This window comes from Sylvia atricapilla, chromosome 4 (assembly GCF_009819655.1).
Source record: "Sylvia atricapilla isolate bSylAtr1 chromosome 4, bSylAtr1.pri, whole genome shotgun sequence".
In the NCBI taxonomy this organism is placed as follows: Eukaryota; Metazoa; Chordata; class Aves; order Passeriformes; family Sylviidae; genus Sylvia; species Sylvia atricapilla.
Genome location: NC_089143.1, coordinates 18,869,626 through 18,895,921, shown reverse-complemented (window position 1 = coordinate 18,895,921; position 26,296 = coordinate 18,869,626). Strand labels below are relative to the sequence as shown.

Genomic DNA, 26,296 nt, shown 5'->3' with positions numbered 1-26,296 from the left:
CTGCCTCAAATGGCACATACTGGTGCAGTATCTTTAACCGAGAAGGCATCTTATGCTCTAAAAATGTGCTTGCAGAGCCCTTTTTCATTGGCAGTCTCTGGATCTACCCATTTTATTAACTACAGAAATCACATGTAAGGGACAGAGCACTGAGAAGGACCTTGGCCCTCTGACTGACAGGGTGGGAAAGCTCTAATCTCCCAAGATGAAGCAGTGACCTCTTTCATAGTGTAAGAACGTCCTACACAAAGCCACACATGATTTTCAGAAGCTAATTTTGAATAAAGCTTGAATGATCAAAACATAATTGCTTACATAATATTAATAAAAATCCTTAAATTTTGGTGTATTTAAAAAAATAAGCAATGTTTCTTTTATTCTCCAAAGGCCATACTTCTTTTGGAAAACACTGGAGCTGTTGCAAAAGCTGCACAGATCCTTTCTGGTTAGCTGTGGGACAGGAAATTTGTACTGCAAAGGCAGTACAAAGGGCTGAAGCAGCATGGAAGACTTGGAAGTTGAGAGCAGTAACACTGCCATGTACTTGAAAGATTTCATTAATAGAGAGCTCTGCAGCATGAAGGAGCTAAATAAAGTGCTGTCAGACTGTCTCCAAATGCTTTGCAGACACACAGAACACCCAACTGTGTGAACATGCAACTGCACAGAATCCCTCCTTTCTCATTTTGAAGCAGCAGGAATGCATCTGGGATATGGAAAAATCTAGTACTGCTCTGTCTGCCTGTGTGGGGATGCTTTATATACAATTTAAAAAATAAAACTATTTTTATGAAAGAACGTCTGATAGATGCCAGTGAATTCAGTATTACTAAACCCCAATTTAGAACAACACAGGAAATAAGGATGCAGTTACTATGATCTAATTACAGCGGAATTCCCTTGGAAGGGAATATGACTTATGAACTTCTTTTCATTCCAATCAGTGGTTTTGATGTGCTAGCTGAACTAGTGGGACACTTGCATGACTTTAAAACTTAGAACAAGATACTGATGTTAGAAGAAGCCTAATAAATACATGACTGGGATTAGTTGCTATTAAAATGACAATAGGGAGAGCATTTCCTAAGCTAGGATACAAAGTCACAGTCAAAACCAAACACACATAAACCGCAAACCCCCAAAAGGTAAATTCAAATATTGCAAAATAGGAAATTACAGATTAATTTTCCATTTAGTACATTAGCCCACAGCAGAATTTATACCGCTTAAGCTGCATTTTATGTCTCCCTCTTCTGCAGAAAAACTATCTGCCATCAGGAAATTCCTATGTGTTTAATTCAATTGTATTTGGAAAAATACAATTTATTCTTAGAAAAATAAGTACCATATAAGGTTAGACCAGAGCACAGCATGGAGAATGGCTGATGAGTCTGATGAATTCAGACTTACAGATGTATTTAAAAGACTGGATTTCAAGGTCTTGAAACAGTTGCTACCGCAACTGCAGTGATAGTTTCCCACACCACTTCACTGACCTCCACCTTTGAGACTGGCAAAGTCCAACATAAATACTAGTAATCTGGTTAGGATCTGTAACTGCAGCCCTTGCCCTGGGATTTTCCATGTTTGCAGACATTGAACAGAGAGGAATGGAAGATGACAAAATCCTGTTTTTTCAGAAGTCTGCATTCCCAGGGCAAACCATAACAGATGATACGTTGCTAAAGCAGAATTAGGAAACTTGAATGGCCCTCAGGAAGTTGAAGGATTTTTCTCCATCCAGAGCAATTCAAACAGGTATCTCCTCAGAGAATATTCTTTTTAAAAATGTGACACCATGCCAAAAATAATATGGGTGCCAGCTGCCTCCACCTAAGAGAATTTGAACTTACCACCAGTGTGCCCTAACCACCAAATCTTTCTGGAAAATGAACTGGAGAAGATGGAAGGGAATTTGCCACCTCTCCTCTCTGTGCCACATTATTGTGCTATTAGTAGTGAAAACCACCACACCAGCAGCACTGGGTTAACCCTGAGGAGTTGCTTAGAGGCCTGAACTTAGTCTGTATTTCTGCAGTCCCAAATTAGATGGGACTTAAGTGATCTGGATTTGTGTGGAAGTTGCTGTCGGTGTCTCAGTTTGTAAGAGTAACTGAGCAATGTGAGCACTTTGTGGGTAGAAAAACTCCTGGTTAGAAATTCCCCCTTACCTTTAGCCACTGTTCTGCCTGCTCTTTGCTCTGCACTGCCAGAACCAGGGCATCCGCTCCTTGGTGAGAGATTTTCAGCTCATGCTTCTTCTTTTTGCTGTCCTTGGGAATATAGGTGATACTGCAGTCATTCAGGAGCAGCTCCATCTGGGGCTGCTGGTCCTTGGAGCTTTTGTAACACTACATAAGGAATATAAGAGAAGTTCCAGAGTTAGAGATTACCTTTCTGAACTTTGGGGGGAAGTTCTTTTTACGTAGAAATGCTATATTTTTAATCCATAAAATTTTGAATATATTTTACACATCCCTTTACCACATACCACAGAGTTCAGCCAGAGCGAACTCATCCACTCTGTAAAACAAAATTACTTCCAGACTGACAATAATGGATGTCCTCTATTGCAGGACAGGTACAACATATGGAGAGCATTAAGTGTCTCGGCATTATCCTTACGACCCAACCTTGACCATGATCAGGTAGGAAGAGGGTGATTTAAGATATCTGTTCACATGTATCAGCAGAATAAACTTGTAACTTAACAACTTTGATGTTTATCTTGCCCTCCAGTGACAGACCAGCATATGCAAGCAATCTGCATCAGTGCCTACATACTGCAACTGCAGAGACGCTGGCACATGCCTTACTCCTCTGCTCATTTTCTTAAGATAAGTTGTTTAAAAAAATCATGGAAAGTGGGTAAAATCACACTTTCTCAGTTAATACAGTCTAATAGTCCCTGCACAAATTTCTATGTTATTTGAATTTGTAAGGTCCTGGCTACAATGATGTACTTACATTTTTTTCCCTCATTAGTAAATGCTGTCAGTGAAGAGTCATTTCATGCTGGGTCACTGATGACCTGCTCTCTGTTGGAATGGTGATCTGAAGACAGAGGGTTCCTCTTTACATCACCTGTCCTACAGACCCAGTCTCCATTCCTACCTCCCAACACATCTGTACAGCTCCCAAAGCTGCTGCAGAGCCAGACTGCAGAACAGTGTTTTAACTCTCTGTACAAATGTGCAGCTATTTTTTTATACTTGTGTAAACTGGGCTTTTACTCATACAAATAAGCACTAAGGTTAAAAAGACGTCTGATAATAAAGGGGTCTCTGACAATCAATAAGACTAACTAGTATCTGCATACAAAGAACAGCTGAGCATTTATGTGAGTAGAGAAAAGCACATGAACTTCTGCATGTCTGCAGCAATATTCATGCCAGGATGCAATTGTCATGAAGACAGTAGCTGATAAAATTGTTATAAACACAACAAGTTAGGTGGAGCAAGTACAGCCAACTCTTAACAAGCCTCTGCAGATCACTGACAACCCTTCCCTCTCCAAAGCCCATTAATATCAAAGTTTCTCCAATTTGGTCATAGATTTTCAATTTGCAACATTTAAAAAATATTAAGTTTTCAAGCTGTGAAATCTTGAAGATATACATCATTATTTACTTTAACAACCAATAAACAGCTTGTAATTCCTTTTATATTAATCTAAATATTTTATTTATAATTATACATTGCTAAAACTAAAGTATGCATATATTAAAAGACTCTAAGTGAAAAATGAGTCCCTAACAGACTTTAGGTGAAAAACAATTCCTCACTAAAAGTTATATCTAATATCTATTTCTAATTAAAATGGTTTTTTTTACGATGACAGCTGCGTTTATGACCCAAGCAATTACTAATCCCTAAGAACAAGTATTTGTTTTACTTGCATATCTCATAAGTTAACTGTCCAAGTCCTCCTTCAAACAATAAATCAATCTTGTGGAACTTGGTCGTTAGACTTCCATTGTGATTTTATTTTCTTAATCCCCATTATAGAATTACTGAAAGACGATCCCTATAAGGAAAAAAAGCTTTTCAGACCACACATGTGGGTAAAGGAAATGAAAATATAGAAAATAACATATTTTTATATGGAACAATAAATGTAATTGTAGAACAAGTGCTGTAATGACTTCAGGGAAAAATCTGTTTCTCTGTCTCTTTCTTTCCTTTTTTCAAGTTTTTATCAGATGATCCTGAAATCTGATATGATACTGATAAATGGTGATATAATGTGCATTAAGAATAATGGCATTATAAGAATATAATAAAAGCTGAATCAGAATGAACTTTTTTTTTCAACATTTAAATACAGGAGGACACATATATTAAAGCTACTGCAAACTAGCAAATTCATTCCAACTGTATTTTCAGAAATCTCTTACCTCCATTTCATATCCTGCCACTTTCTGTACTGCCATAAGCACAAATGTACTTGCAAAGTGAACACACCTATTCTGCATTGTACCACTGTAGAACAGAGAGGTTCTTCAGAAAGTGCTCTATGACTTGCTCTATGACATTTGGGATATTGCAGTAATTGTTAGTTACGTCATTAGGTACAATGGCTGGAAGCACCATACTGGAAGGCAGGAGCAGCAATGACCCCAACTTATTGATTAATATAAGCATTAGTTTGCTCATAATGACACACAGTAAGTGTTTCCCTGAATTAAGGTCTCTTTTCAGAAAATAAAAATACATCTATGAGCAGATAATTCATGGAATATTTCACTGGTGCCTCCAGTCAGAAAGAAGCGTAACAGATTTGCTTAAGGAATAAATACATCCACTTGTTTCTATCCCTTTTATAATGCAGCTGTGCATCATGTGAATACTGCATCGTAATTACTGCAGAACAGATGGCAAAGGTTTAGTTTAAAGTGTATACATTACCACAGCATATGCTGCCAAGTGAATTCTCAGTCCAACAAGGGACTTTTCTCTCCAGCAGTCTGATCCAACAGTTCACACACAGAGCTCCCTATGAGATTTTTCTTGTCCGCAGGGAATGAAAGATTGGATTTACAGTTTCAGAAACATTTTTTTTCCAAATTAAATATTTTAGAAGATAATGGGCCAGACATTCTTTCCAATATCAGAGAACTGCTGGGGTCCAAGCTTAAGTGAAATAAAAATCAAAGTTCCAAGTGGCTAAATGATACACTTATAATTTCAGTGCTTTTCTGCTTCTTGGGTAAATCATGACTGAACTCTTTGGTAAGGTTACTGCAGACTTGGCCACTGTTTGCAGAACATATTCCAAAAATCAGATTCCTGTAAAAATAAATACATCATTTAAAAGGTACAAAGAAAATATAGTTGGCTAAAAATAAGAATTACCAGTAGTTTGTTTTCTTTGATAACACACAGTAGTTTGGTCCATTGCCCAAATCGTTTTTTTCTAAGAAGGAAGGCACAGATTTTGGCATCCTTCACCAGATCCATAGAGGCTTCCTCAGAAGGCCACTGATGTCTCATTTTCTTCCCCTTTCCATCCTCCTCCTCTTCATCGTAGGATTCATAAGAGCTGCTCATAGCATCTGAGTCATAATCTTTAAGAAAGGTGTAAAAGTGTCAGGTTAAAACACTTAGCCATGAAGCACATTGAAATAACTGAAAACCTGAAGACAGCTCATTTTAAGTGAGAGCTTTTGAAAGTCAGCCATTAACAAGTTACTGTTTCATTGCTTAGTAATATCAATGCATAAAGTTAATGAAATAAAAGATACTTTGCCAATATGAAACTTTACAGAAGACCCACACAGACACCTTGTGAATTTTAATGAAACAATAAACTGGGAATACATAGCTAGAATTTCAGGTAGTGTTTCATTATCTTCAAAATATTATTTGACAGCTTCATTTTTTGTAATGCTTTAACAGAGAAACATCTTCATCTTGCTTTAGTACGTCACGTCAAGAAACAAACACCCCATATGGCAGAGGTCATAAGAATAAATTATGGGGCAGTGTCTGCCCACCATAACATTCCATATAATTCCCAAATACAGCCCCTGTGCTGCTACAGCTGGCATTCAATAGACAACGCTGCCCCTTGAACTACAGATTTTGATGGAAGTAAAAACATTGTATGAGAATCTTTTGTTCTGGGCTTAGCCTCAGCTGCTTAATCCTGCTCCAAGTTTGATGATGGAACAGCAAGCTTCCGTTTCAATTAAACTATTTTTCTTCAGGCCTTTCATTTTCAACAATGCAGACAGATCTAGCAGTACCCCCAACTAGCAAACCTTTTTGCTATTATCTTGCTATTATCACAGAACTCTCTCTTCCACCATCCATACTTATTTATTTATGTGAGTAAATGTGTGTAAAGCTCTTCAGATAATAACACCAGAAAGCCTGTTATCCACCAGCACATGTTCACAAGGAGGAAAACTGACGGAAATATTTTTAAAAGCTGAAATTTCATCAAAACATTTCATGTACACTTTGATACATTTTTTAGGCCAGAAGGTGGAAGAAAACCTCTTGTTTGCTTTAGCTAGGTAATTAGGAAAAAAGTGGGATGTAGGGAGGAGAATTGGAAAGACTGGGAAGAGGACAAGAGAGTGGATTGCTGGAAAGCTCATTCTGCAGCAGTTTCTCCCTTTGTGCATAGTCAGAAAGGAACATACATCTCTGAATCAAAATCAGATATTCTGATCCAATTTGAGTTTTCATAAAACTGGATGAATCTATATTTTCAGCTGAAAGTGAAATGAAAGTAAAACTTCAAACCCTGGAAGTTTATTTTTAACACTAAATTGCCACTTTCTGGTCAATTGTGCTACAGGGTGTTTGGTTTGGGGCAGGTCCATATGGGCAAGTGGTAAAAGCCTCAGATGATTATCAGTGGGAGAACACTCCAACTTTTCACTTGTGTTACAAAAAATCAAGAGGAGGGTGGAAAAAACTTAGAGCAAATATTTAAACTGAAAGATTTGGAAAAGTTTATTCCAGAGTATTTATTTTTGCATATTTATTTGCAAGAATATATAAGGTCTAGTAGAACTTATTGCTTCATCCTTCCTAACCCTGAAGAAGAAAAAAAGCCTAAACAAACCACCCCCCCCAAATCCAGAACCAAACCAAAACATTCTCTCTGTTCCAACTTCTTTCAGAGCAGCTTTCCACAAACTTTCACACAGAAACATCAGGAAATGCTTGGGAGATCACTGACCAGTCACAAACAGGCAGGAGCTTGCCAATGCCATCCTGCTGGGCGCAGAGACTGAACCATTCACAAAATGTAAGGTCTGATCATTAAATCAGCTTCTTCAAAAAGATCTCCCCAAGGCACGGGCTGTGGGATAAGCTGCCATAAACTAAAGCTGCAATCTCTCTGGGAACAACTTCTTCAGCTCCTGGCTTTCCCTTTTCAGAAAAGTAATTAGTGCCCATAACCTCCTCATCCTTCATATTCAGTTGTGATCTTCCGTGCAGCAATGTCAATGTCACAGTGTTCACATTGATGTTTGGCCCCATTCTACAATATTCTTTTACCTCATTTGTGATTTTGCCTTGATTTTGGCAAAAATATTATTCTAAAACAATTTGAAGTAGAAGTAATAACTCTCTGCCCGTATGTTGAGATATGGATACACTATTCTGGTGGAATTTTTCTATGTCATTATTAATGAGATTTTTCCATTAAGAAACTACCTTTTGTAGTTTTCTTCTGACTATAAGCCCCATGCAACAACCCTGCCTTATTACTAGCAACTTTACTTGATCAAATCATTGGTTTAATTGATTAAATCGTTGGTTTAATCATTGGTAAATCATTGGTTTAATAGGCCTTACAACATTGAAGCCTATTATTTTCTTACAGCAAGTTCTACCAGTTTCCAGAAAAAAAAATAATTGTAGAAAGTGCTGATTGGAACTTCAGAGTAGAAACTGAAATTCTGCATGTTTAATACCCTACAGCTATTTCCTATGTGGCTCGCAAGCATTCCAAGTGCAGATTTCCTGTTAGCCATAAGCAGTATGCTCAGCATGGGGACTCTGCTGGCACTGCAGCTGCAGTTTTATCCAAATCTCTGTTTCTAGGAGGATGAAAGCCAACAGGAGCTTCCGAGACTCCCATCCTGACCCAGACTAATGGGATCTTTCGGGACCTGTTGCCATATCCTGCTCATTAAAAACTCCTTTGCTGGTTTGTGGGACTCTTGGCCAGATGGAAAGCTTCTCGTGTGACTCACACCAGGAAGGATGCCCACCCTGAAGTGCTCATATCATCCCTGATGAAACTTGTCTCCTCTTTACCACACCCTGCTTCTACTGCTTGTTCTCCAAACTGTTCTAACTGTTCTAACAAGGTTTCCCGGCTCTGAGACACAAACTGGCATGTGGAGAAAAATGTCTCTCTCTCCAAAACAACGTGCATTTATTGAGTCAAAGTCTCAGAGGGTAAGGATGCACTGATACAACACGTTCCAATGCTGCTAATCTACTAATTTTTGCATATTTGGCACTTTCTGATTAATCTCACTTCTTTTGACATTGGCTTTTCACCTTCATGTTCACAAAAATTTCCCACTCTTAGAGGGTGAAAATCACAGTGGACTTCCATATTATTATTTGCAATAGTGTATTCCTAAGACTAGTCTGTATTAACTTAGGTATCTTGTACAGATCAGTAGCTTTTAATATATAGAGCGTTATCAGAGAAGTCATATACATTCTTGCTTTCATCTACATGCAAGCACTTTTTACAGACAAATTAGAGGGAATTGAGAAACTTATGAATATTTCATATTCATGACCATGTTCTGCAATTTTCTTCAGTGCTTGTATACTTTTACAGGCAAGACACATGGTATGTAAGTATCCTTGATATTAATGACATTACAAAAATATTCCATAGGAATATTTACTTAAAATGATTATATATATCAAATGCATGTGTTCTTGCACTTCTATTTCAAGCACTTTTTTCCTATTGTCTTCTCCATCTCAAATACTCCAGACAGCTAAGGTTATATCTTTTAAACTTTGGCAGCTGATTTTAATTACCACACGATTGATTTAGTGGACATTTTGCATGACCAAAGATGTCTTACTATTGCACAGTGAATTTAAAAGCAACTCATTACCAGTGAAGAGAGGAATTCTTTTAATACAATTTTTAAGATATGATAAAGTTCAGAACATAAGAAAATACAACAAAATCTCAGCAAGTGAGATGCTAAGTCACAATAACAGAGCTTTAAATGTCTTGATATATACAGATATATATATACACACAAATTATGGAATTACTAATGAACTTTTAAGGCTGATATCCTAAACATTTGTATGCATTTAATATTTGTCCTATTAATATTCTTCTGCCTGAGTATGGCTCTTGTTTAGCAACAAAACCCAAGTCAGAAGCTCACTGGGTTACAGGGTGTAGCAGAACCACCCTGCAGCATTTCAAGGGAGTGATTCTGCTGCTCTTCTGTTTGTCATTTCATTTGCTTTCCAGCACATGAAACTCTTTCTTACCTTGAATTTCTCAGATTAATTAAAGGCTGCTATTAATCAAAAGATAACATCAGTTTGTGCAGTGTACAGATGAATAGTATTTTAGTTTTAAGGTGACTCCTATACATGTTTTAAGAACAGAGAGATACTTTAAAATAAATAAAATGGCTTTAAAAGAGGGGAAGATATGCCTTTAATCTTTGGACCATAGAAAATAATGATTAGTGATAAATCAGCCCTACATGAGTAATAAATTACCCCAGCCAATAAAAATCATCAAAAAGATGGTACATAATGTGCTGTTGAGTGACCCTATGTAAAGGTCACAGCAGTCATTTCAGTATTTCATCAGGGTGCTCTCAGCACAGCTCCACTGAAGTGCACAGGTCTTTGGGGAAGTATTTGGGTGTGAAAAAGAACATTTGAGTGTTGCGAAGGACATTCTGGTAGACAGCCAGAGGCAGCCCTTTGCCTACTGCCCTGAGCGTGTGGTCACAAAAGTATTGTCATGGGCATCACACGTGGCTTGTGGGAGCTGCTGTGACCAGTTTATCCCTTTCCACAATGTGTCATCAGAAATGCTGCAAATCACATCTTTCAAAAAATTCCTTCTTTTTTTTCTTTTTATCTGTCTGTTTTAGTGATTCAGTGCAATGGAGGCACAGAAGGCAGATGTGCAGGTCAGTACCAGTTTCTGAGATCAGTGTGATCAATTTAGAGGGCTTTACTCTGGGCAATATTTAACTCTGCACTCCTGGTCCAACGCTCCCATCATTGAAAGCAGTCTTTTTGGTTAATGGCTAATTTGAACCCTGTCTCCAATAGCTGCTGGAACCTGTTTATGTGCTCCTCACTTGAACACCAAGTTTAGTTTTCTGTAAAAGAAGCCTGGCTTGAGAACACCAAAACAGTTCTGCAAACCCATCCAACGCATGGCCAGTGAGGATAACCAGACCTGGCCCAAACTGTCAAAGTAATGCTTACAACACATCACCACAGCACCAACAGAGATGGAGTTCTCAAGTAATAAAAATGCTGAAGGACACTGGAATTACCAATTGCTCAGAAACTGCCTGGAAATATCTTACTCACTGGAAGTGATGTACTCAGGAGCCTTCCCAGGACTAAGTGGCACTGCCTCTTCGTAATAGCCTTCAGGAAGGGAAGATGTTGGCAGTGGTGGAGGCCCATTATCTGGTGGCTAAAGGAACAAAAAAGAAAAAGTGATTACAGACCAACAAGCTGTTAAATTAAACATGGACAGAACATCTGCTCATGATCAGTGCCAATGCAACCAGCTTCATAAACCCTGCTCTTGTGACTATTTCTTACGTTAACTATCTCTAAAGGCAAGGCTCTGGAGGGCACAATTAGATGATCTGCAAGGTAGCATCTTTTAGAAGCAAGCCCAAATCTCAAGTTCCTCATATATTGTTATAATTAAACAATAATAAGTAAAGGTTGAGACTTGAAGCAGTAAAGCAACTTAATTATGCTTCATAACATGCTGATACATTTTTAAATGTACCATTATCGTCCAGACCTTACTGTCTCTAATCATGATAAGGAAACAAAACTTTCTTGCATGTCCTCCAACTGAGTCCTTTGGAGATGATAAACACTGTAGAATCCTACTTGTCATTGCTAAGGATGGCATTGCTAAGGATAATCCTTGTCATTATAAGGATTTATAATCCACTGCTATGGATTATAAAATCAATATAACGTAACAGCTATATTAAAAAAAAATTCTCTACAATATTATTAAGTGGTAAAAATGCTGAAACGATATAGTTCTCCATTTAAAAACTGGAAATCGAATGGGTCTATGTAAGAAAGAGATTTCTATTCATAGACTGCTTTACAGTGTTAAGGCTCACTAATTAGCATTTGACACTAAAATAATTCACATTACAGCAGCAAACAGCAGTTTGGTTGGACATTTTAAAAAGGTTAAATAGCCTGGGCTGGTAGAGACTAAGGACAGAAAATTTAACCTTATTTTCATGATAGGTTTTTTTTCAATGGCAAATTAATTCTTAATATACATATTAATGTTTATAATGCTATCTCTACATAGTGAAAAGTGAGCTACAAACAAGGAAAAGTTTGAAACATCAAGAAATTACATGATAAAATAAATATGTCAAATACTTGGTTAATTTCTAAAATGCTTCTTATAAATATAAACCTGTTTTAAAATTAAAACTGACCAACTGTCAGTATATTGATATAATAACAAAGTAAAGTTAGTCCTCTGTGACTTCTTCCATATGACTTTACAGTTCTATTTCCTTAACAAGTACCAAACCAACTGTATTTTACGGAACCCATTCATAATTGCCAGAGGTTTTTAGTCTCATATTTATGTGTTGGAGAAAATACTGAAGCCTTTATTCAGCACCAATGGTTTATTGCATGATTACAAAACTTTAACTTTCAAGCAGAGTTGCATTTCTGCAGTAACACTTTTCCAATACATCTTTCTTTTTTTTAAATCTTTTTTCCATGTAATGACAGAGATGCAGAGGACTGATCCAGTGTAAACTAAGGGAATGAATGGAGATACTGAAGTGATAAACTGGTCAGATACAGACACTTTTGGACTGACCAGCCTAGCAGAGCCTTCTTCCACATCACACAGATGAGGCCACAGGGACTATGCACCTCTTTTGCTACAGACCTGAAGTTACCTGGGAGGAGCCTGAGCTTTAATAACATGTGCCATTAACTGTAGTGAAATTACTTCTGTGGGCACTTTCAGGGCTGGATCCATCTTTGACTATTTCAAAGCTAGACATCTCCAAATCTCATTGCTGATTACACACCTACGTCAGTCTCCTAATTCTTAACACCATGACTAAGATGAGTCCCACTCTCAGAGCGCTCCGTAGTTAAATTCGTATCAAGTAGGTTATTCCACCTTGCAGGTAAGTGCTTGTGCATTCCCAGTGTGCAGGAAGGCAAGGAACTAGTGACTAACCCTGCCCTTCATAAACTGATTCATGACTGAACACAGAAATTCCTGGTCAGATTGAAATTTACACTAGGATTACTTCTATTATCAAATGATACAGTCAACTTCTTACGTCACTATCAATTACAAATTACAGTTGGCAATTACTGCTACCTACAATGTGAACCAAATGAGATTTCCTCACAGACCAGCTTTGCTAGAGAAATTATCTGTCAAAGAAGCAAAATAAAGCAAAAATGGGACTTCTAGTGTAGTAAGCCTGTAATTTGCTGAAAAAAAATCAAATTGACAACCTGCACATCATGATAAAATAAATGGGTCTTTGAAGGTTAGCTGCTGCTTCACAACATAAGGGACATTAAAAATTATTACATGTTCCTTACTGCTGGAAAATTGACAGCAATTATGAATTGCTCTACACATATCATCTCTGTGTGGCCTGAGGTGCCAGACACAAGAGGCAAAATTGCCTCCAAAGACTTGATTTTCCCCCTTCACACAAGTGGGGAGAACCTTGTTCTCATTAGTTGTGGTCCCAGTTTGTTCCTGGGGCAGTATAGATTCATACCACCCTTTTCATTAGACAAATTAATTTCTTGGTCTAGCCTTAAACCATTTTTTCCATCAGGTGTATACAATATATAAAATTCCTATCATTATTGAACCTCATTCACCCAGAAAATATATGTCCTGAGTCATTCCAATTTTGACTTGACACAGCACCGAGGTTTCAAAGCTGTATTTTATCCAGGGAAAAACGTAGGCTCCAATAAAGATCAGGAGAAAAAAAAAATCCTTGTTTTTAGACAAAATGTTATTCAGAAAGAAAGAAAAAAGGAAATGAAACACAAATGGTGCTTGTCTGATTTCGACCCTGCTGGAGCACCAGTTACTTCATACAGCTGGGGCGGGCTGGGCTGTGCAGCCAACGTCAACACAGATGGAACCCATTGCTGAACTAACTGGGCCCTCCTCTCTGAAATGCATTTTGCAGTGCTTGCCCTAACAAAATTGAAAACAATTATAAAAAATATTTTTTAAAGGGAGAAACAGAAACATCCAACATTAAATACTTGATAAAAGTGAGGCTGCTTTAATATTAAACACCCCCTCCCCGCAATTAATTAAATACAAAATAAAAAAATCTCACTCAAATCTGAACCATAAATAACTACATCTTTTGGCAGCTATGGAGTATATGAGTTTGACCACCAAGATACATAAAAATGTTTATGTGTGCATTCTGGTATTAGTTACTAATATTTATAGTTCTTTAATGTTCTTACTTTTGCCAGTTGTATTGTTTCATTCTTTCCACTCAGCAATTTTTAGTGGAAGAATTTTGCTGAAGTTATAAATTATGAATTAGGTCTTTATTCAATAACTTTTCAATAGTTTACCTGAAAAAATGAAAAGGCCATAAAACACACAAAATTATTTACATATTCCATAAAATGATTAAATAAAAAAAAAACCCTAGAACATGTGTAGCTTGAGTAGTACCAGGAGGAAAGACCTGGCAACCTGCAAGGAAGGCATTAGCATGAATTTCTCCTTTTTTAATTTTTTTTTAAATGTATTTGGTTTTTTGTTGTTTGGTTTTGTTTGTTTGGGGTTTGCTCTGTTTTAATGACAGGAAACATAGGGAATACTGCCTCTCAAGATAAACCACCTCTCTCAGGCACAGGAATAAGAACTTAGAAATGAAACTGACATTGCTTTTATCTCCTCAGAAGAGAAGGGAAAAAGATGCAATATGTTGTCCTCCAGATTAATAACAGCAACAATGAAACAGTACTGATGAAGCCCTTTGTCAGGTCCTGGGTTTGAGACCAACTGAGAGATGCTTTAATTGTAACCAAGAAGAAAATGAGGTGATCATTACACCACAGAGCTGACATCTCTGATGAAGTTAGAGACTGGATTGTGCACAGGATGCCCAATTACAGCTTACAGGATTGATTGTAAAAAGAAAGAAACAAAATGGTAAAATTTGTTATCCTACTGGACTCTGAAACAGAGTTATATGGACATTTTAATTTAATGACATATTCTGATCTTCCCCTCCCCCTGCCCACTTGTATTCCACACACCACAGATAAACTCTTTCTTTATCCTAAGAGATACATTACTTTGTTTTCCCCCTTCTGTCCAAGGGTACTAAGCAAGATAGACAATAGCTTTTATTTTACGGATGGTCTATCTGATAATCTGGTGACAATATGGAAAGCAGTCTGAAAACAAGGAAAATAAATGTCAATGTATAGAGGCCTGAGGATAAAAAGGCACTTTATATTCCAATGAAGACTTACACTGCAGAAAATAGAAAGAAATACCATCCTTTATGCAATGATTTAGGATGTGCAAAGCAGCGAGTTGAGCAAAGCCTGTCAGTAACTCGTGCTGCAGGCAATCACTGCCAGCAGCTCAAGTGCCACACTTCCATGTGTGTTATTACATCAACCACCAGTTTGGATCCAGCTGGACTTGGGGCCAGCTGATACATAACTCCTCAAAGCTGGAGGCAGCAAGATGAGAACAGAAAAGGGCTCACACCCTGGGGATGTCTAAGAAAGCTGCTCAGGAGCCAGCAGACAAATCTGTGCTGTCAAGAAGAAACTTTGACATGGGCACATGTCATTTGCTCCAGAGCAAGCTTAGACCTGACCTCTGCACAACCCCACTGCATCTTCTTGCCTGGAGGGGGAGGAAGAGTACGCACACATCTATGATCCCTAACTCCACATGTGAAAAAAAACGGATGTCCAGAAAGCAAATGAACCAACAAACTGTGTAAAATACAACTCACAAAATCACTGAGTGTACACTTCAATCAGGCTTTTTTTGTAACACTGTAGGGGTTGGAAACTGGGCTTAAGTACTTGCCATGCACTTGGTATGACGGCCCTTAAATAAATTCACAATTGTGCTAAAGAGAAATGACTATTTATCGCCAGCAGTTGAGGACCTGGATGGACCTTGGATTCATTCAGGACAAAGTGCTGACTTTGTGGGACATTAAGATCATAATGAACTGTGCAATATTAGTCTGAGTGTACACAAGGAAAAGCTGAGAAATATTCTTCATTTGACCTCTGCTTCATATTCTAAGGTTATTATTTCTGAGATTGTCAGCTGCAGCCCACAAAACCAGGAGCCAAATAATGTGAAGGAAGTCTAACAACTTATCTTCCCAGCTTCTGAGCACAAAAGACAGCAAAACCTGCCAGACTTTTTGGAATGGAGTAACCCTGTCAGTCCCACCAGCATGGGGGTAATAGGGCCATACGATGGACTAAAAGTGCAGTCCTATGATGGACTAAAGGTGTAGTCCCATCTGACCATCTCTGACTGCACATGCAATTGCAGCACACACCTGTACAATGCCAGTGCTACCAGGAAAACAACAGAGGGAATTCCCTGAGCAATCAACAGCCAGAGTTTGACAGGATGGAGGCCCAGCAATATGAATGCCATGAATAGCAGAACTGGCCGCCCATCAGCTCCTGCAGCGCTGAACAGACAAGGGCAAGGGGAAAGTAGTGGAAATGATCACCAGGCAGAGGAGGAGTATAAGCTCAAGTGGAGCCTCTCCTTAGGGGGTGATCCTGAACAGGGACCCGAGCAGGTTTAAGGTTAAGAAGAGAAGGCACACACTTGGCACACTGTCCTCCAGGGAGTGGAGGAACATCTGACACAGCCTGAGAGCTTGTCTGCTGACTCGGGGGTGAATGCCTAATTAAAGGTATCGCTGGGAAAGTGCTTAGTATGTACAGTGACTACAAACAGATCACAGCCTCAGAGAGCACAGCCTGATGATGGGAAACAGATCTGAACAGACTTGCTCACATTAAAGAATGAATCAGGGCGTCCCATGGCTCCACAGTTTGATCTGAAGATTGTCTGGAGAGCACTTACACATGTACCTCACCAGGAGCTGGGTTACTATTTCACAAGATACAACACATCTGCTTAGATGCCTGAATAACCCCTTCACCTAACAAACAGGAAGGCAAAGATGGCAGTGAAGAGAACCAAGTGGAAACAGCAACAGACCAACATGGCATAATGACTGATTAGAAAACCCAACTGGTTCTTGCATCTCTGACAGCAGTCAGTCTGTGTCCAGACACAAATTGTCTCAGTTCTTGCTGCTATATGTAATTACATCTGACATGGTAAATAAACCAAATAGACTGGAGCATGGAATGCACCAATGAAAGGACAGGTAGCTGGAGAGAGTTACACCCAAACTCTGTGGAAGTCTGTAGTGAAAATAAACTACATATTCAATGGAAGGAAAAGAAAATCTAACGAAATAATTAAAAGTGAAAGAGAATGAGCCAGTAACAAAAACAAGGTATTTCTGTATCATTCAGAATTTATAATAAAAAATTATTACACAGCCAGTTAGAAGCATCACTCAGACAAAACAATAGACTTGACTCATGTCAAGCAAAGGGTCTGTGTGTACTAGGAAATGAAATGGGCTTTAATTAATGCTAGGGAACACTTTCATACATATTAATGAGAAAGATTAATCTGAATTTTAAGCAGCATGGGTGTCACAGTCAGAGTTGTTTATTGTGACTGTGCTCAAAGAAGCGTCTGTACGCCTCAGAAAAGACAAAATCACCTTTCTCTTCCAGGAGTTAATAAACTCATCCAAGTGTGTGACATGGCAGTGAGGACAAGGCAGTACAGTGAAGAAAGTGTAGGCAAAGCCATTTCCACTGGAACAATATTGTCTGAGGGCCTAAGGACTGCATCAAATTAAAACAAGAGGAGACTTTGTATTTACTGGCCTAATTCCTTCCCCATGTATTTGTGCACAGAACATTAATGAGCAGGATCAGGAAAGCAAAACTATCAACAGAGGGAGGGGGGTTTATGGCCAGGTATAGCATAGAAACAAGAAATGAAAAACCTGAGGTCAGAAGTGTGAGCATGCCACAATAAATGGTGGGACAATATCCTATGACATCTGTGGCATAAGTAACTTCATAATTTTCTTATAAGAAGGTCAAAGATCACCAGTATCTAGTTAAAAAAGGGCAAATAGCTTTCACAATGATCATAAAAAGAATTTGGTAAAGTTGAATTCTACTCTAACTCATCCAGTTGAAGTGTAAATTCCAATTAAAGGCAGCTGAGAACAGCTCATTCTGGCAGCTTAGGCATCAGGAAAGTTTTGAAATGTGGCAATATATATTGCTATAAAGGTGTAGTATAAATTAACTGAGAAGGGAATTGCTTTAACTAGAACTTTTCTGTGGTACCATTTGCAAATGTGAAATAACTGACCAGACTACTGTCCTGGTCACTTATGATCAAATGCATGATGCTTACCGCAGCTGCTTGGGAGAAATACTGATATCATTCACTAGCATTAAACCACAGCTCAGGATGAAACTGATAGAGCCTTTCTTATATATAGTGGAATTAAATGAAACCTGAGAGGAATGTGATTGGGATTACAAAGGATAGCTGAAGCACATGTACCACGGTGAGGAGAAAAGGACATATTTTAACACACAAGGACTGGCAATAAACATTGGAATGGTGGAATGACTTTAAAATTGAAATAGTGGGTTAAAGAAACTTAAATGCTAATAAATAGATTTTGGTAGGTTTCCGAATGGGTTAATATTTTATCATTGCCTGCAGTAAAAGTAACTGCACTGATAATTCAAAAAAGCCTCTTTACTTGTTCCTTCATTATTGAAGAACTTGCTCAGACCTGTTCAAGCTGAAGTACAGCATAGCCAGCTCTTAATGAACAAGTGAATATTTGTTAAATTTATTTTTTTGGCTTTTGACTCTTCTTTAAGAAAAGAACTTGAAAATTAATACTGTCTTATGATAATCTTTAAAGAGGAACAGAGAATAACAACTGTTTTTCAGTGTTAGAAGAAAAAGATAGATGAAACAGAGATTCCCAAGTACCCACCTGACACATGGACCCCTTGCTTCTGTTATGACACTTTTCTCAAGCCACATTTTAGAAAAAGCTCAAAAAAACTGGCACTTTTTTGGTTGCTGTGCAAAGAATCATTAATGTAATTGGTGATATATGACCTCAAGAATCCTTTTAATTTCCAGGTGATTTTTCTTCTTCTCCAAGGACACTGTCTCCTTTCAGCATTTTCTAATATATATCTAAGAGTTTACCTGACAGGCAGCCAGATAAAGGGAGGCTGTCAAAAAATTTCTCCACAATAGGAAACCCATTTATATGAAGCACTCCTACAGAGTGGCTGTGTATTGTGAAGGAATGGGTTGGAGGAGGATGACCCATTCTTTTGATTCATATCTGCAGGGTTCTGGAATTTTGCTGAACATTTGTTGCGGTTAAATAACTATTAAATTGTCAATATTCCAAGAAAAACAAAATATACACTCAATTTCACCGTGAAAATCATGCAAAAATAGCTAAGTGTGCTGTTTGTGTTTGATTTTGTTGGACAGCAGAGTGCAATGAAATCACCAACTGTCAGATGTAATATGACAACCAAATGCTTGGAGGCTAGAAGTATTCTGTCACTGTCATGCTGTGGATTATTTATGCCAGTAATCCTCAGGCACATCTGAACAGCAGGACACACCGGATATTATCCCACTGCCTCAGTGGAAAATGTACTTCAAGGCCACTTGGTGATAGTGCAGTGACGGGATGCCAGGTGTTAAACCACCATCAGCACTTTGAAGAGTGCAGAGCCTTGGCTCTGTCGCTCCTCCCAGCCCACCATCCAGCACTGCTCCGTGCCTGTCCAGAGCAGGGCAAAGCCATAAATGTCGCTGCTGATGTAGGGGCAGATGAGGCAGGCTGAAGACCAGCCCTGGAAGTGAGCAGGTTCAGGAATGGAGAACAGATAGCACTCCATCTCAAACACACTGACCTCCTGCTCTGCAGCTGACCCAAACAAAATGGTGATGCACCCAGACAAGTGGTGTCTCAGCTCTGTAGAGGGACTCAGCACTGCCCGTAAGCTTCACATCCTTTACCTGCAGCATTTACTTTGCCAGCCTCCTAAAAGAGCTACACACACACAGACTAAAGCAAGAGGGGATTTGGGCTTTCTATGCCTGACAGAAAGGCTGCTAGACCACATGTAGCCAAGGAAATGTATACAAAATAGAATTACTAAGAAACTGTGCACTTAATGATTTTCTTAAATCAAGTATACCTAAAGCCCAACCTATTCCCTTCAACTTTGTCCCTTCAAAGCCCACTGAGTCCAGGAAAACTCTCCAGGCTTTAATGTGTTTGAATAATGGAGGCTTCATTTAAATTATTAACAGTATGTCTCTTAAAAAAATGAATTTTAACCTCTTTGTTCATGGGCTGATGAATAACAAAACTGATAGAAAATCTGGCCTGAGCAAATATGCAGGTCTATTTACAGATTTACAAAGGAAACCTTGCACAGCACCTGCCCACACATAATTCTGGCTCCTGGCACTACTTTAAGGAGTATTGAATTCCTTCCCACCCACACATCTTTACATAACTAGAAACTTAAACACCAATTCAGACTAAACATTTTTGAATGCAGAAATCCTTGAGTGACATAAAGAGAAACAGTGGTGTAAATGAACCTTTAATTTTCATCACATTCTATAACTGATGAGCTAAACCCAGAGATTTTAAAACACTTTATTTGAAGTTATTGATTCCCACTTCCAATAAATCCCTATGCTTCATCAGCACAATGTGTTTTTATTGGAGGCTGAGACCATCACTAGATGTTACTTAGCAAGCAGAAAAAAGTTCTGTCCTGTATAGCTGTCAAAAAGTGCCATACAGAATGACTTCCAACTTGCCCTGTGAAGAAGGACAACCAGCAGCAGGATATTCCAACCTCTGGTGGGCCCAGGGAATTTTTTCCACTCAGCTATGAAAACACAGTCTATGAAGAGTGGCTAGGAAAGATAGCTCAGTATTTATAGCACTGCAATTATGTACAGTTTTCATAGAGATTGGCTTCAGCTCCAAATTTTTAGGACTCCATTGATGCAGGGTGGATTGAAAATCACCATGCAAGAGCAGTAATGGATGGGAGAATTAGATCTTGGCCACTGCCACTAATGTACCGTGTATAAGAAAAGAAAGATAGTATGACAGTCTCTGAACATATCAGTAACAACAAGGGTTTAACAAAGAGACATCTAATAGTGAAAGGTTTCCAAGAAACAGCTAATGATCAATTCTGTCATATCAATGAGACTTCCGGAGAGGAATTCAAAGTCAGACTCGGGGCTGAGCTTACCATGGTGCTCAAAGGACAAAAAGCTGATGGTTTTGTCTTTCCCTTCTGATTTCTCCTGGTCTTTTTTGCAGGACAGCAGCAGTCTGTCATCTTTTTCACAAACTACAACATGCTACCATAGTAAAGTATCACCACTCGTAACCTCTATTGGGATATTGCAAGACACTGAGAGGCTTGGGACATCTCCTGGCTTGTTTCAGAGTGGCACTGATGCTGGAAAGGGAGGTGAAATCCACCACTGCCTGACAGCAGCAACAGAATTGCAGAAACACTGGCAAAAGTCAGCTTCTAACACTATGGAAAAACTTGATGGATTCACTGAGGTGGAAACATCCACAGTGTTACAGGCAGATCACAAGGGAGGGCCATGTTCAAACTCCACTTTGCCAGACTCAGCATGGGAAGACCACACTGCAGACCAGCCAGCTCTAACAGTGTCAACTTCCATGGTAATTCCCACAGTATCTCAGAGAAATATTTTTGTTATTAAAAAATCCAAAATTAACTACTGCAAAAACCACCGCTGACCTCCTGGACCTAATTCATACTTCACACCATTTCACTTGCTGCAGCTGTACCAACTTTAGGGGAATTTACCCTTTAGTGTAAGAGAAAGGAAAAGGAGATGGGTCATCTTAAGAAAAACAACTTGAATCTTCAGAGCCAAACTAAACCCACATGAATATAAAAGAATGAGGATCTCAGTTGGTTTCGGTTTATGAAGGTGGTGCCCGAAGTCTGTATTTCAAAGCATGTGCATTTTGCATAATTCTCCTGCCTCTTCTGAACCCCTTCCCTTGTAATTTATGCTGTATGTATTTTGAATTAAATAAAAATAATCAGTTTCTGGCACTGTTAACCGTGAAATGGATTCTTTGAGTTTCACTGCATATTAATAAGACTTCTTCTGCATCCACTAAATATATGCATAATTAATTTACAGTCACAAATCTAAAGCTAGCACTGCTTAAAGAGAAAGTAAGATTAAGGTATTCCATACAACGCTAGTTGTGGTTTTTTACTTTTTTCTGCAGTCCACAGCATTTTACAAAAGGCTTGCCAGGAGTTCGATTTGATAAATTAGTTCTTCTGTTTATAAAATATTATTGGCTTATATATCCCTCAGGACCAGGCATAAACTCTGATAACAAAACAACACACTAAAATGAGGCAGAACATCAGCCATCCAGTTACTCTGGCCCTGTAAGCTGCATCTGTGCTTCCTGATCCAGTGAGTGTGGGTCTCCACGGATGGTTCCTATCATTGTTCACAAGTTTCCACACAAGAATAAAGAGATGGATGCTTTATCAGTATCAGTTCAACCTTCAACAGGTTAAACCATGACATGCTTACGATTCTCTAAAAAAATGTTGAAAATGTTTTCTTCATCATATCTACTGTAATGCCAGAATGAGAGAAGCACTGAAACTTGTTTACAGTTTTTTTTCTATAACAAGACAGCTGCTCCCAACTGGAGGATTGAATTACAGATCTCAATCTTTGCTATAAACACCTCTAAGAGTAAGTGCATCTGCTTGATCTGAAGGGAATTTCCTACCCAGAGACCGAGCAGGAAAGGCACTAAAGACTTTATTTAAAACAAAGGAAGTATTCTTCCTACATTTTAAAACTCTGCACCAACATTTTTCAGCTACTGAAAGGAATCTTCTCGTTAGGCTTGCTCCAGGAAATGTTACCAATAAAAGTGTAAGAAACTGTCTGGGACCTGTGGGCTTGGCCAGGCCAACCTCCACAGGTCAACCTTTGAAATTAAGGCGATGTTGCTCAGACTTTTGTCTGAACTTTGAAAATCTCCTAGGATTGGATATCTATTCCACAGCCTTTGCAGGTGACCAGGCTTATTGCACCACAGCGAGATTTTTTGACGACTCTTCTGCAAGCTGAACCAAATTTCCTCAACCAAAGCAGAGGTGAGAGGAGTAATTATTTCCCTGGACCTGCAGGCTCTTTTCCCTTGTAACCATTTATGTTAGAACTTACCATAAATACATTCTCTCTTGTATATAGTTATATAATTAAATATAACACTCACCAGCCACTGCTGAGGTATTTCTGGCAGAGGCATTTGAGGAGGCGCCGGCAAACTGTTGGCAACTTCTTGCTTCTGGACATGTTCTTTTATTTCTAAACCTGTGGAAGAGCAACAAACATCACCTAATACCTTGGTGGATGCACATGGGGTATTTTTTCCACATGTGGATCCCATGTCTGACTGTCACACACTGAAATCTGGCATGCAGTTCTGATCACAGCCCACCTCCCAAGGGCAGTTACTGAGGCAGGACTGGAAGAATGCTGGGAATTCAGGAATTTAATCAACCAGAACAAACACATACTTGCTCTATATGATAATGACATATATGCTGTTTGGATCAACAAATACCAGACATTGAAAAAAATTACAGGAAATCATTCTGAACTGCCCATCCATCTCAAACTCAAAGACTTAAACAAAAGTTAGACACGCTGCCAGGTGCCTACCAGTTTTGAAAACATCCCAGTGGCACCATACAGTGAATAAAACATAGCCTGTGGCCAGTACATGACCGGCTGCCTTTTTTCAGTGGAGAGGAACAACAGCCGTTCCCATGGTACATTTCGGATGGGCAAAGCCATCATGCAGAAATGAGCCCCAAATCATCTTTCTTGTCACAATAATGGAGAAGAGGAGAAAAGGAGAGCCCTTGCTTGCCTGCTTTTCCTGGAAGTGATGGTGACAGCTCTTTGGCCAAGCCCACAGTGCCCATGTTCCCTGGGCTCCCTGCTGCCACCACCACTTCTGATCATGGAGCTTTGGTGTGAGTGCAAGTCCCAGGGGATACAGAATGCTGTGACACTGCTGAGGGACACTGCCCTAACCAATTCATCATTAACAGAAATGCACAGTGAGCGTATTTTCCCACCATTTCTTTCCTACTAATTTTTTATTTTAATAACCTTGTGGTTTTCCAGGTGAATTTGGAAAGGGAAAAGAATGAATGTAAAAGCTCCTTTGATGGTCCTTTGTGTCATTGCTGAATCACCCTCACAGGACAAAAGAGGAGTGATCAACCCATTCTGTGTTTTTGGCAAAATAATTTAAATCGCAGTTGAATTCCCTTCATAGAAACAGGATATTGTTTATTCTTCTACATATCAAAAGAAGATTCGGGTGCATCTCCTCAATGTTCTGGCAAAAATTCAGTCCATGGATTGTACCCTGCTTAACCCTAGACTGAATTTAGTTTCCTAGTGTTTAGTTGCATTTTTAAATTATATATTTACATAGTCAAATGAATGACTTTCGGTCAAGACCATATCATTTTTAAAAATGTAATAAATGATGAAACATTTCTTATCATAATATCCCAGTCCCCCTGGCTGTGAAGTCATGGGTTGGAAAACAACACAGGTACATTGAACTGTCTCTAAAGACTACAGTTTCTTCTTTCTTCCTACTAATCAAGAGAGTGATTAATCTTGGGAAACATTCTTTTTTTAATTTTTTTTTTCCAGTATAACTTCCACTCATTGCTCTTTACATGGGATGAGTGATGAGTCCACAGTATGACTGCCATTCATATCCAAGTGTCCCATGCCTTCCATAACAACCAAAAGTCATATACGAAGGGATTTTTACTGAAAAAAGCTCCAAACTATTCCAAGTGAATACTATTGACTCTGTAAAACTATTTTTCCCCAGTTTTCAGCTATATATGTTTAAATAAGTAACTGCTCCAACATTTTATTTCTTCTACCAACCTACACTGCAAAAGGAGTTCTACAGGTTCAGGGCATCAGGTCCTGTTAAGGAAAACAGGCAACGTTGACAGTCATATTTAATTACTAAATCCAGCAACAGTTCTTACTCCAAAATAAACTCTTTGTGTCTTTGTTTTTTAGAAGAAAGTCTGAGTTTTAGCATGAAATGCCAAGTGTTTTCTTCAGACCTACAATCCACTGGGCATGCCAAAGTGCAGGAAGAAAAATAATGTTTATAGTTCTGCCAGCTATTCAGAGTAACCACTGGTTTGGGTGTAGGGCAGGTTGAGACCAAGCAGCTGAGACCTGAAGAACATATCTGCCTGTCCCAGCTCTCCCTGCTTGATAGATATTAGATGAAGAAAACAGTGGGTATGTGGGGGAGAAGGAACAAAACAAGGCAAAAGATTTCTAAAGAATTCCCCAAGTAAGAACCCAGTCAGTTTGAAGTGTTTTACTGAAACCCAACCAGCCCGTCACAGTAATTTCCACACCTTTACAAAGAAAAACATAATTGTTCATTTCCAAACATTCAAATGAAGCCAGCCAGTTCCCAGTTCCCCAGATCCATCATTACCATTCCCCATTACTCTTACATGGTTTTCTCCGACAATCAAAAAATCCTGTTGGATTGACCCTGTTGATTTTTGTAAATGCAACTAAAGAGCTTGAACTCAGCATAGTCCTCAAGCCTCTTAAACTGTGCCAGCAACCCAAGAGCTCTCGTGGAGTTGTGTGGGTGGAGTAAAACAACAATTTGAAAAACAGACTCCAAATGATAATTCATCTTAGTTACAGAGTACTGTGGGTTCAGGCATCTTTTATTGCTTTTAATTTTAATGAAGAGATGAATAGTTTCGAAGGGATGGGAGTACTGAATGTTATAACTGATAAAAAAAGCAGCAGGGTCGGCTCCAGTAAAGTACATGACTCCCTGGGTAGTTTCACACACGCTCAAGGCCAGGATGTGATGGCAGAGCTCCCAAGGAGGCAGTTCCTCTCCTTCCCTGCCTTGTTCCTGTCCCTGCACCAACCTCTCCTTTGAGCCAGCATAAGCATGTGTGTGGCCTCAGGTTGAACCAGACCAGGGAAGTGACACTGGTTAGGACTAAACCACCAAAAAAAAAGCAAATAATGTTTGTACTAGCAGAAAGGAAGAGGCACTACATGAGTATCCAGGGGAGAGAAACTGGATGCTTTTTTAGAGGCCATGCTGGTTTCAATTCTATTCAGTTACATAAACTAGAGTTTATAGACATATAAAGCATAGTCCTATGATCTCTTATTTAACTGAACTATGGGGTTTCCTTAATTCTAGTTTGAACTAGAGCATATCTTTTAGCAAAATATTCCATCTTGGTAAGATGCCAGCAATGGCATGCAGAAGTTGCTAAGTTCTTCCATTAGTTCATAGCTTCAATGCTCAAAACATGTGCTTTATTTCCACTTTGAAACAAACATTCAGCCATTGCCCTTACTGTTGTGTAAGTCTAAGAGCTTGTCCAGTCATTCCTTTTCTACATAAAGATTCATTATGTCACCTCATTTTGGATAATTTGAAGGCATATTTCTGGATCCTTTAACCACTTTTACAACTTTTCTTTGAAATGTCTACATTTGATTGCCTTGAATGAAGGCACTAGAGGTGAGTAAAATGTTCCAGTAACAACTACACTGAGCAAATCCCTACCACTTAATACATGAATCTGCTTGGGATCTTGGTGATGGATGGATCCTGTAATTGGATTAAATGGATCTTGTTACAGAGCCTGCTATAAAATAGGCTTTAAAACCTAAAGG

At 38.8% G+C, this 26,296-nt stretch overlaps 1 protein-coding gene across 4 annotated transcripts in view; it reads right to left on the bottom strand.

The window, feature by feature from the left end:
- AFAP1 (actin filament associated protein 1) overlaps positions 1-26,296 on the bottom strand; it is a 110,338-nt gene that overhangs the window by 33,194 nt on the left and 50,848 nt on the right. For all 4 annotated transcript variants that reach the window (XM_066317220.1, XM_066317221.1, XM_066317222.1 and 1 more), the window contains 4 exons: positions 22,788-22,885; positions 10,579-10,687; positions 5,356-5,567; positions 2,172-2,351 (listed from right to left, as the gene is read on the bottom strand). In XM_066317220.1, the coding sequence (XP_066173317.1) occupies positions 2,172-2,351; positions 5,356-5,567; positions 10,579-10,687; positions 22,788-22,885 (599 nt within the window). The remainder of the gene's footprint in view (positions 1-2,171; positions 2,352-5,355; positions 5,568-10,578; positions 10,688-22,787; positions 22,886-26,296) is intronic.